This window comes from Anolis sagrei, chromosome 3 (genome assembly GCF_037176765.1).
Source record: "Anolis sagrei isolate rAnoSag1 chromosome 3, rAnoSag1.mat, whole genome shotgun sequence".
NCBI classification, from domain to species: Eukaryota; Metazoa; Chordata; class Lepidosauria; order Squamata; family Dactyloidae; genus Anolis; species Anolis sagrei.
In genome coordinates, this window is record NC_090023.1 from 225323426 (window position 1) to 225336691 (window position 13266).

Genomic DNA, 13266 nt, shown 5'->3' on the forward strand with positions numbered 1-13266 from the left:
ATCCTTCTGTGCTTAATATGTGCATGTTATGCTTCACAAACAGAAAAGACAGTATGTTAGTCCAGAAAAGTATCTGTGTAAATTTAAAAAACCTCAAGAAAAACATAAATGATTGTAACCTTATATAGATAATAATTCTTTCCGTTGTGTTGAGGCTAGTGATGGAAAGAACATTTTAACAAACTGAAAATGTTTGAGAATGTGTTTCTCAAGCATCAAGACACCCTGATAAGGAACATCCTGAACTAATTAGGGACTTGTTCTTTGCAAAATTAACATGTCTTTGGATGTGCGCATGTGCACACACTGAAAGCAGCATGTCATGCACAGGAAATATCTGGGCTTAAGTTTCATGCATAAAAATGCTGTTTTCTGCTCATCAAAAAAGCTCATATGCATATATAGTGCAGAAGGAATCAGTAGCAGTGTTTAGATATTACAAAATCATGTAGAGTAAACAAAGCTGGTGCCTCTCTCCCCCCTTGCCATTGTTTCTATAGCACTTCACACATGCAAGATTATTTTCTAAAGAGCAGAGTTTGCTTGCTTCATGAAGGCATTCTATACAATTTTGAACCTTAATTTTCCAGGGTTCCATAGCATATGGCCTGACTCTATAATCACATCCTATTCTGATGTTAAAAAATGGAGGTAAAAATAAACATGTGAGCAAGGGAAGCAGTCTACCATCACTACTCTCTGACATCATATAAAGGGCAACTTTGAGAAGATGAAAGTCTCCTGCCTCTGTCAAAACTCAATTCCGAACTCTAGAATATCAGTATTCTTGGTCATATAGAGCGCTTATACAGAACCTCATCCCATAAAAGAGGGGGAGTGGGGGGAGTTGTCTTCCTACGGAGCCCATCAAGCGATGCAGGACTGCTTCCTGTGGCTGCCCATGGTATCTTTAAAGTTTATAGAAATGGAAAAACTGTGAAGTCAGGGAGGAATTGACCCAGCACGCATAAGTGATTAAAAACGGATGTTTTAAGGTGGGATGGGAACAACTGTTAAGTTCTCCCTTTGAAAACAGAAAGTCACTGGACACCACACCAAGAAGATGATTCCTTGTGCTTCCCCACTTCCCTGTCCCCTTGTGGGATGATGTCCACAGACATTCACTCTCCATGTCAAGAAAGAAGAGTTAAGACTGGGATAGAACTAATTATTCTTCCTCCTTGCATGGTTGTTTGATCTGTTTTTCCCCCATTTCAAAAATGCACTTTCTACCTTTACAATGAACTGATGGGATGGGGTAGAGGATAATAAAAGATGTCTTTTCAGGCTAAAATTTTTAGACATCCTCAACCAACATACCTTTCCCCATTTTTTTCAAAATTCTGGATAGGGCTAGCATTCTTTCCCTTCTTGTGTTTTATTCTGCACAATTTCATAAGACCTGTAGAGGGATAATGTGTGGAGCAGACCACATTGCACTTTGGCTTTCCCATAAAGTTAAGGTGTCCTTTCAAGTAGCCTGGCTGTATAAACATCAAAAGTAATACCTGCATGCCTTTTGGTTTTGTTGTGCGGTGCATCAGACAATGCTTCCACCATCAGTATACACTGATTACTTTTTATCTATACTGACCAATTTGACAAACGATGACTATATGAGCACAAAATGCACCATCCTACCAGTAGAACAGTGTCCAAGGAAATTAGTATCCTTTTCTGTCCATCTTTCTATGCAGGCAGCATAATACCAAAAGAAAAATGTGATAGTTGTCATTTCGATATTGTTTTAAGCCAGGCCTTGGAAGGTTTAGACTATTTTGCCATGCCTGGGCCTATGGAGGCCAGCTACAGTCAATTTGTAAAAGCTCCATCTCAACATTAACCCAAAACTTTTCCCTCATTTTCTTCTCCATCAATTTTACTCCTAAATAAATTATTCATATTTAATCTTTGTAAATTATAATTTGTTTTCCATTTATTCCAGCACCTGTTCATAATGCACTAGATGAAGAAAATGATATGGTCATCAATTATCTCTGAAGTCTTTTTATGGTTGCATTGCATTACAAGATGGCTGTAAAACACTGCATGCACACAGAGATACGTAAAGAGAGAGAGAGAGAACTATTCTTGTTATTTTACAGCTTCCTCTTATTTTCAGTGCACCTCAAATTAGCTAATACTTCAAACGCTGTTGCTGCTTTTGCACCAGCTCCCCATCTTCTTTTTAAATCAGAATGTCTAAGTTAAAACTGGAGATAAACCTTTGTGGAAATTCCTTTGGAGAATGTTATGTGAGTTTGGAGAGCCATATAATTATGGCTTCCTCCTTACCAGATTTTGGGGAACGAATAAGGATGGGCATCTCTATTCATTTTCTGTTGGTGAGTTTCCTGGTGACACTTGTATGCTGCTTCCAGAAGCTTGGAGTAGAGTGGGAAGAAATGGTCTGTTTAGCAAGGTGGGTTACTCTACTATTTCTGGGGCTTTGGTTCCCAGCAGCATGAAGAACACTACAAGTGGCAATATGTATTGCAAAAGCCATGCAAGAACAAAAAGATTAAATACATTGATGTAAGGGCGCAGAAGGAACCAGGCTGATTAAGACTAGAGGCCCATCTACTCTATCACTCTGTTCACACTGCAGCCAACTGGATGAAGCCTTCAATTAATCTGTAACTTTCTGCTCATACTCCCTAGCAATTCGTATGCAGGGGCATATTGCCTCTTGTACCACATTAAATATGTATAAATCATGTGGTAGTATAGATAGCTTTATCCCCCCCCCCCCCCCCCATGAAGTTGTCCAATTCCTTTGAAAGCCATCCACATGGTAGTCATCACTAGATCTTTTGGAAATACATCAATTTCACTTCACAATTCATCTACATAGTCCTATAAAAACTGTACTCACATATCCATGGGTGCTTTAAACTAGAGAATACAGTCATGTTATAGTTTTCCAACTCCAAGTCCTTCAATGCCCAACATCCCTAGCTAGCATGCTGGCTGGGAATTATGGATGTCCTTGTTCAAGCTATCTGAGAAGCAGCCTGTATGGACTGAGTGATCTGCAGCATCGCCTCTGCTTAATCCTTAGATTCAGTTTCATGAGATACTATTTCCGTTTTCTTAAAAACTGCACCAGTAGATAAACATTCTTTTTAGAATATGTGCTAAAAGCAAAACAGTATATTTGCTAATATTAAACTGGTGTTGGCAGGATGTTGTTTTAGAGAAAATTTAGAAGCGTAAATGAGAAACTAAGGTCACAATGTGTCATGTAAAAGAGTACATGTCTTTGCTACTTGAAGTATTTACCAAACATTTGCAGGCAGTTCTCTCAGAGTTTCACTACAAACATAGCAAACAATATGTGAAATGAGTGTTCAGAATGTGCTGTGTTGGGCACATGGCCAATGAAGTATCAACATATACACTTTTGATTCACTTTAAAGACATGACATTTGCAACATACAGTGATGGCTGACGACTTCCATATCTGTGACGTGGTAGATTCATTCTGGCTTGTGGTACATATCCCCCAGGATCTCTCCAAGGTGCTGAATCATATCTTGCATGGAAGTAGTGCATTTAAAGTTCAAACAAAAACTAGAAGTATATGCACCAACCTACTGTTATGGAAGAGAGTGAGCGCCACATATAGCTGTTCTATCCTCAGCACTCATTGGCAGTGAAATATCATTAGTATGCAGCTTTACATCTGCAGAGATAGTTTGCATCATGTCCCTTGAACCTTCTCAAATGTATGCTCTACATATTTTGATCCCCCCATCTGTTTTGAGCACCTTCTATACCAGTGTCAACATTGGACAAAATAGAAAAGGCCATGCTTTCCCACCATCTGGATTAGATTTCTCATTTTTGAGATTAGCTCTTTTGACCAGTATCCAAGGGCAAAGTTCATGAGATTCAAAAGAATAATACTCCCTAATTAACTTCTGTTTCTCCAAAAATACAGTGTCTATAAAGGGAAATACAAAACACAATATCCAATTAGTATTTATTCTCCAGATTTTGAACAGGGAAAGTTTCTTCTTCTTTTTCAATGAGCAATATAAAAGCAATAAGAATATTTACGGAATGGCTAATGGAGTTCTTCATTTCCTCCATTGTATCTGTGAAGCAGGCCAGCAGGTCAGCCCTCCTGACACAACAAGTGACATAATAGCATCGTGTCACAACATGACACAACAGGATCATTCCAACAGAGACTGCCCTGAGTCTGATACTGTTAGACAGGTATTATTATTCTGCACAGAACAGAATCTTGGCTAAGATTTTTCTGTTATGTTCACTTCCCCCTGGATAGAGCTGAAGTCATTCTTGAGTTTTATGAACATGCAAAGAGATATTTATACATGTAGCTACATTCTTAAATACTGATCACAAGAAATCTGGCCCTCCAAACCATATACCAAATAGATATGGAAAAAGATGCAAACTGCAACCCAGCTTTTGCAGAAGCCTATATTGAAACTAAAACTTTGACCTAGGTTACTAGGTATGCACAGTACTGTTTCCCATATGCTATGAATTGATGACAGGCAGAGGACTTGTTCATTTGATATCAAACTGGTTCTTCAATATTAATACAAAATAATATGAATGAAGTATTATAGTTCAAACAATAAAGTTACACAAACTTTAAAACTGAAAAGCCTATTCAAGCATTGAAGCAATATGCATTATATGCATGTTTCCTGTATTCTCCTGCCATGAGGAGAGCCATTACTATGATTGAGGATTGTCTACACAATCCTGAATCCAGAGCATGAAATTAACATGGAAACAGCCAAGATTTTCAGAAAGTTTGTCACATGACAAGCTGACACTGAGAGAATTAAGCTCAGAGCAACCAATATCAAAGAAGAACAAAGATATATAAACTTGTAATCCCCCAGGGAAAATCAACCCATGTTGCCACCAATAAAAGCTATTAAAGATAGAATGTAGTTCTGAGTCAGCTCCTTTAGAGAAACTTGGAAACTATTCCATCTCAAAGACTTTTAGAAAGTATTTCAGGTAGGAAGGCAATGGTTATCAAATTACATTGCAACAAAGTATCCGCTTACCTTTGCAGGCCACACTGTTTTCAGGCTCATATCCAGCTTTGCAGGTGCATCGCCCAATGGGAACCATCCACTCCCCATCACCATTACAGTACAGTTTAATGGGCACATCCACCTCCTCAGCATTGGGAATACATGTGCCCCGTGCAATCACAAGAGATGTGCTTTCTGCTCCTGTCATAGTCTCTGGAAAGATGGCAAAATTCTGTACCACACTGGGGCATTTCTTAAAGAAGACCCTTACTGACAGCAGTGACATGCATGCCCCATAATCCTGGAAGGCAAGGTAGAAGCCATTGCGATTGAGAGGGCCAAAACTCCTCACCTCTGTGTTCACCTTCATCAACCTACCACCAAAGTCCACCTGAGAGAAGCTCTCATCTGCAGCAATAGTGTCCACTTTGAGGTAGGGGGCCTCGGTCCAGAAGGTAGACTTCTTGGTAGCGATAACAGAGTCTGTTTCATAGTAGTACAAGTTGAAGGTCTCCTTACAGGAACCAGGGACATTGGGAAGGCTGCTACAATCCCGTACAGTAAAGCGCATCTCTGTGTAAATGCGATGTGCGCCCCTTCGGTTTATGAATGTGGTGAGAAGCCAATTATTCTGGTTGGGTTCAAAGACGTTGCACACTTGGTAAGTACGGATTGTGTTGAGGTTCTCGTCGTAGCCACTGACTTCTTCCCACTGTATGGGCCATTTAAAAAGAGAAAGAGAAGGAAATCAGGCAGTTAAAAAGGTTGAAGAGAAAGAAACACAGGGATAGCACTTTAAATCTGGAGTCATTAATCATGACATGTTGCACAGACTTGGAGGATTTGTATGCTCTACTTTCAGTCTTGAAAACGTGAGAGGCATTCCTAATTTTGGGGTCTGTTCCAACACTCATGAGCACACAACCAGCCAATAAAGAACAAAGCCAATAAGCTAAGAGCTGCTGGCCCAGATTCTCTCTCTTACGCTCTCCCTGTCTCCCTCTCTTCCATGCATACACAAACAAACAAACAAAAACACAGATACAAACACACACATAGCCAGCTTGGGACCAGCAAAGTGGCATACACTTCTTCTTTTTTTAACTCATATGCTAACCCGCTTTTGAAGCTGATGCAACCCTGAATCATTTTATGTCCTGAAGGTTCTATGACAGAGATCATCAAAATCAACAAGTTTCTGCTCTTCTGGCTGTTTGACCTCTTTTAACCCCTGACTGGCAAAGTCACCATCAGCTTGGCAGTTTCCTGAGAAACACACTCCTCCTGGACAGAGCTGGCAAATATTTAAATCTATTTTCAGGAAGGGAATCAAAATAGTGAGCCAGATCATTAAAATGAACATGCTGGTCTAATACACATGATTGAAAATTAATTGGTGACCCAATAATTCTTTTCACATTATGTGATATCTTTTTCTATTAGTTAAAGAGAAAGGCACTCAGAGCAAAATTGCAAGTGTCCTGTCAACCAGAAAATATTACTTCAGATTCAAAAACCTGTATTAATTGGACTCTTTCAGCCCCTTTCCTCCTAAATCATCTGACCAGAATAATAATTTGACAATAAAATAATATATAAATATGAATCAAAACAATGGTAGTAGTGAAGATGAGAAAAAAGAACAATAGCAAATGATAACATTGTTAGCAGATTCTGCACACTTTAAAGGGTTTTCCCCTTAAACAGCAATTCTGTGTGGATTTTAAAAGTTGGGGGGTTTTTTGTGTATGTCTTGAGTGACTTGAGGAACTGCAAGTCACGTCTCGTGTGAGAGAATTGGACGTCTGCAAGGGTGTTGCCCAGGGAATGTCCGGATGTTTTGATGTTTTACCATCCTTGTGGGAGGCTTCTTTCATGTTCCCGCATGGGGAGCTGGAGCTGATAGAAGGAGCTCTTCTGTGCTCTCCCTGAATTCGAACCTCCAACCTGTTGGTCTTCAGGGGTTTAGCCCATCGCGCCAATGGTAGGAGGGATTTAAAACTAAAGTATATGCATTCAAATTGCCTGTCAATTTATGGAGACACAATGAATTTCACAGGGTTTTCTTAGGCAAAGCACTCTTGAGGTGGTTTGCCATGGTCTTTCTGTGAACATTTATGAATGAATCCCATTTACTTTGATATAGTGTAGTTGTGAGCAGTACGTTGCAACCAGGTCATAGCTGTGCAGTTGTAATTGAACTGCAACTTCTATCTGCCCTAACCAGCATGGCCAATACTAAAAGATGATGATAGTTGAAGTCCAAGAAAATCTGGAAGGCTACAAGTTACTCAACATTGCTAGAATCAAAACAATGAGATTTGTGAGTGACATGCATAGAATTTTACCATACACAGACACCTGGCAAACAAAGAGTGTTTTAGTCAGTGGTCTAAAATATAGTAATGATGATATCAACTATTAGCATGTATTTCAGCATTTCATGGAGAAGGGAACTTCAAATCTTATCCAAAGTATTATTCACCAAACATAAGAAATCCATGCCACAACTGCAAATTAGATTAATTTACTGTGCAACTGTTTTAAGAAACCATGAGGATGCCAATTCTATCAGATATAGATGTGCAAGATTAAAATAATTGCCTTGCAATCCATTATCAGCAATTCAAAAGGGATCCTGACCAGCATATAAAATGACAAGTTAGCTTATATGTTGCATTAAACATCATCCTCATGTGTATGCATTTAAATGGACGTGCCCCAGAGACAAGATACATTCACCAGCACCACCCTTGAGGACATTTAATTTCTGGAGATCCTGGGGAAATTGTTGAGTCCTGAAAGCAATTCTATCAACTTAACCTATTTTTAAGGCATCCCCAGAATCGCCCCAAAGGCAAAAACCACTGCAGGATGCAGAAAATCAAGGGAATAATTGGAGCACATGAACCAATGTAAACTTCTAACTCCGGCATGGGCAGACTTCGGCCCTCTAGGTGTTTTGGACTTCAAGCTGAAGTCCAAAACATCTGGGGGGCCAAAGTTTGCACATGTCTGTTCCAACTGAACCTATTTTGATGGTAAAATTCAGCACCTTGGACAGTTCTGTTAAAGTTTGAAGTAATACTTGGATTTACTGCCTCTAACACAGAAGCCACCAGGAATTGATATGAATTTGCACAAGAAGTGCACATATATGGGCACCAACAAAGAAATGGCACTTCTACTTCCCATTCACCGTTCTCTTTTTTAAAAAATCATTTCAGACTATAAAGATACAGTGCATGTTTGCTAGGCAGACAAGAGTAGCACAAATAAAATGATGAATTGTATCTATTACACAAGTCTGAGATGAAAAAAATGTATTTCTGATATTGTAGCTGTTTTTGATGTAGTGGAGTGGGGGTTGATAGATTCAAAAGGCATAATAAAATATTGTACCACACGTAGTTATTTCAAATTTCATTACTAATTTAAATACTAATTACATTCAGTCCCATATTACAACATAAAAATGTCAAAGCAATTGTGAAAAACTGTATATGATGGGGTCATTTTTGGATTTAGAATGCCAAATTCCTATAAAGCCGTCATTTTTAAAGCATTTATGACCCTTGTTTTTGTAGACATGTGTCCTTCATAGTATAATATATCAGAAGTAGCTATTTTACAAGTATATAATCAAGAAGAAGAAGAAATACTTTTAAGAAGAAGCATTACTTTATTACTCTATTTGTTCAAGTGTTAGTATCAACTGTTACTGGGAAATGTTTCAATGGATTACACGTTACTAATGGATTATTTCACTCTTGATCTATTATAAAATAAAGGGACTCTCTACCTCCCCACGTGGCCATTTCACACATTGCATCTTGGAAATTTAGAGGTGGGAAGTGCAAAAGACATGACAAATTAATTTTTCTTTAACACATACAAAGTGCCAGGTTGTTGGTTTCAGACATTTTTCTTCAGATGACACTTAATTCACTGGTGACCAGATTGCAATTCTGACTGCAGCAGTGGAGAAGAGAAGGGAGAATGGGGTTACTACACAGGGGCAGCAATGGCTGCACCTTCAGGGTGCAGGGTGCAGAAGTGGGTGGTGGGGTGGAAGAGATCAATTAGGGAGAGAGTGAGGGCAGATTCACTCAATCTGTCTTCATTTCCCATCTCCCTCTTTCTCAAACAATTATTTTAAATCATATAAGCCAGACTCCGGTAAGCAAAGAAACATCCCTTCCTTTCTAAACACAAAGATATCTCACACAGCTCACTACCAACACCTTGTGCTGCTGTTTGGAGAGGCCAACTTGTGAAAAGGAGCATGCACACATATGCGAACACTTGCTCTCTTTGTCCACGAGATCTCTTCCAACTCTATGATTTGAACAGAATGGAAAAAAGAGATTGGTCATCTTTTAAAAAACATTATTTTCTTCTTTTTTTTTAAATCGCAAGTATTCTGTCAATCAGAAAATAATACTTCAGACTCAAAAACTTGTATTAATTGGACTCTTTCAGCCCCTTTCCTCCTAAATCATCTGACCAGAATGAAACCTGAGTTTGTAGAGTAGCAAATGCTTGGAATATGTGTTTCTCCTTACTCTATTCCCCTGACATCGTTTAAAAACAATGATTTTTTTAAAAAAATAAAAAAAACCCGAGTTTGTAGAGTAGCAAATGCTTGCAATATGTGTATCGCCTTACTCTATTTCCACCCCGCCCTCCACCCCCCTCTGGCTGGCTTTTCCCTGTTGTTGCTGGTTCCTCATCACTAGCTGCACAACATCCACAAATAAGTAGTACACTGTAACATACTCTCTTCCCATCTCACTATTCAAACTGAGTGAGAATACACCCAGCAATGATTAACAAGAAACCCTGTTTGTTGTTGTGCGCCTTCAAGTCATTACTAAATTATGATGGCTCTAAGGTGAACCTATCATGGGTTTTATAGAGCTGCGAGTCTCTGCCTTATCCAAAGTCGCCAATGGTTTTCATGGCCAAGTAAGGAATCAAGCCTTCATCTCCAGAGTCATAATCCACCATCTAACTAATACATCATGGTGGTTTTCAGAATCTCCGTTACATTCCCTTTAAAAATTAGTGAATTACAGTCTTGGCCATTATAGGCAAAAAGAAGAGAAAAGAAGGAAGAGAAAGAAAGAAAGAAAGAATCGACAGCTTTGTAGTACAAAGAATTAACTACCAAAAAAACCTTGTTAAAAATAAAGTGTAACTTCTTAGGTTTCTGCAGGTTTATTCAGGTGTGGATGCAGCAATCTGGACCAGTATGTTTCATAGAATCATAGAATCATAGAGTTGAAAGAGACCACATGGGTCATCTAGTCCAACCCCCTGCCATGTAGGAAAAAAATCTACACACATTTCACTGTGGTTATGAGTGTCTGAAGAGAATTCCTACTTTAAGGGCCTTAAACTACAGCAAGCTAGTTTCAAAAATTAGAGCAAAAATCACATCTGTTAAATATCATGCCAGCAATTCCAACATCCTTCCCTCCTTGTCTCCATCTGTGAGTGCACTATAATGCAAAGGTATTTCCAAGTATAATGGTCCCAATAATGACTGTATTGAGTGAGCATTATATTAACACAAATGGTTGGGGACAGGAAGTCATCTGTGCAGCCTCATGTGGGAAGTGGACATTGTGAGTAAAAATGTGGTCCACATGTGTTTCAGACATCAGGAAAATGATGTTTGAAAACTTGCTCCAGGCAAGTCTCTCCATTTCTTGTTTTTTATGAGCAGCACATCCATCAAAACTGACAGGGGAAGTGTGCCAATTTGGAGGTGGATTAATGAAAGGGCATTAATGTAATGTTGGCTACTGTGGCAATTAAGAGGCAGGGACAACGTATGCCTGGACCTATGATGGCACCAGAGGATCACAGCACAATTTATAAGCCATCCAAATTGCTCACTGTTTACAAGCTGATTATTTGCCCCGGCATTATTCATGCAGCAGCCTTTAAGTGCCGCACTGGATGTGATGCATAATTCTAAGGTGTGCCAGTGCCACTGAAGCATGAATTAATGGCTGTATCGCAGCACGTTATCACAAAGATTTTAATTTTTTTATGGAGATAGGAACATTACATATGTAAGCAAAGCTATGTGCTGTAAAATGTTCAGTTATCACAGAGTTAGCATCATGACAAAAGAGTCTGAGATTATTACATGCATATATTCAAATATTATTACTTTATGTGTTTAATACACACCTCATTGTGTACACTGTATTGCACCCAACACACGATCTGCCTGTCTATATAGTGATACACAACAGAATGTGCATTGCAACAATTTCAAGTTAGGTTCTTACTATTCTAATTCAAAAGCCCAAAGTTCCTTACCTTCTCTGTTATAAAACACTGAGCAACAGCAAAGACTAACAAAACTATAATGGAGCCACCATCAACCATTTACCTCCTTCTCAGCTGATGATAACAATCCCATTAACATGTACTATCTCAGCCTGTATGTGCAACAATATAAAATTACTTCAAAAGCATATACATTTACTATTATGCTGGCTTCTGGGAGAACTGTTATCTACTGATAAAGGCATTCTTTCCAGCCACTGCAATAACTTATTTATATACTGTTTATCATTCATTCCAAAGGAAGAAAACCCAGAATATCCCACAGAGCTGGATTATTAGGGAGCATCTAGCAACCATGAGAAATGCAATCTCCCATCCTTGCAGCCATTTTATATCAGCACAACTTTTAAACAAAGAGGAAGAAATCATTTATTTGGCAGTTAGAATTACAACAAGTATCAGGATGAGTCGATGGGACTATTAAACAAATTGTCTACTATAATGAGAAATCTGTCAGTAATATTAATAATTTTGCTACTTTGTGTTCTGCATATTAAATGGAAGAGTTTTAGTCATCCATAAAAAAGACAGGAAAATACTAAATATACAGACTTGGTTTGGGCCTCAAGTCAACCATCGCAACAAAAAAACCCCACAAAAAACCACTGCACACAGAAGAGAGGAAGGAACAAAAGAAGTTGAATTATCACCTTCTTTCAAGGAAAAACTATATAAGGCTGATCCATAACATAGGGAGGAACCCGAGCTAATTATTGTGGGTTTCCCAAAGCTTCTCATCTTGAAAGCCATGAAATCAGACTTCTTACTGTAGGAGCAATAAGTTAGCTATTTCCAATATCCATAAAAACTCAGACATTAAAGCACTTTGTGGTTCATCAGTCAATTAAGCCAAATAAGCTATGTTGTTGGAGGTCTCAAAATGGATGAGAATACTTTGTTTACACTGGTCTATTGAATGCCAATGTAAACCAATAGTTATAATACTGTCTATACCAGTGATTCCCAACCTGTGGTCCATGGACCACCACTGGTCTCCAAGAACTAAAATATAATCCATGGCCTCACTGTTACTATATTGTTGCAATGAGAGCGACTGGTCTCACGAAACCCTCTTATAGTGCCAGGGCAACAGGGATGTCGGGAGGGGAGAGGCTGACTACCCATGAAAGGCATGACAACGAGCCTCCTGATTGCTGCTTCTCCTCCTCCTCCCTCCCCCTGAGTGGAACCATTGCATGTGGTGCCTGGAAGTGGGATCACCTTGGTATCTTAGTTTTTAGGCCTCTTCCTAGGATTATTTGGGGTGTTGATTCAGAAAATTGTATTGGATAGACCACATCAACTCTAGATCATTAAATACGTTTTTTTTTTCCTGTGGGTGAGCAGATGGTGATTTCTGGATGGGATATGTTCTGTATCAGAAACTAGAGCTGATATTGTCTATCCAATGTAATTTTTTGAATCAACACCTCAAATAACCAATCCAAATTTAAAGTTGACCAAAGACTGAGTGTAACCCTTTTGGTGCTAATGTTGGAGAGTGGTTCCTGGTCAAAGTGACTCCTGGTCAAGTGGTCCTTGGACAAGTGGTCCCTGATTTTAAAAAAAAGTTGGGAACCACTAATCTATACCAATGATTATGGTCATACTTAATTAATGCAATCTACTGAAAATGCTGAAATAGTACCAAATATTGCAAAAGCATGTAATTGCTTGTATGAGAATTCTGCAGCAGATGAAAAGTGAGATGGGTGACACTATAACTGCATTCAGTAATGCAGTTATAGATTTGTAGCACAGGATACATCTGCACTGTAGAAATAATGCAGTTTGACAACACTTTAACTGCTTCGGCTCAATGCTATGGAATCATGAGTGTTGTAATTTAACAAGGTATTTTGCCCTCCATGCC

At 38.8% G+C, this 13266-nt stretch overlaps 1 protein-coding gene across 2 annotated transcripts in view; it reads right to left on the reverse strand.

Annotated features, from left to right (window-relative positions):
* Window positions 1-13266, reverse strand: part of EPHB1 (EPH receptor B1) — a 429850-nt gene that overhangs the window by 263904 nt on the left and 152680 nt on the right. For both annotated transcript variants that reach the window (XM_060768006.2, XM_067465922.1), the window contains exon 3: window positions 5058-5739. In XM_060768006.2, the coding sequence (XP_060623989.2) occupies window positions 5058-5739 (682 nt within the window). The remainder of the gene's footprint in view (window positions 1-5057; window positions 5740-13266) is intronic.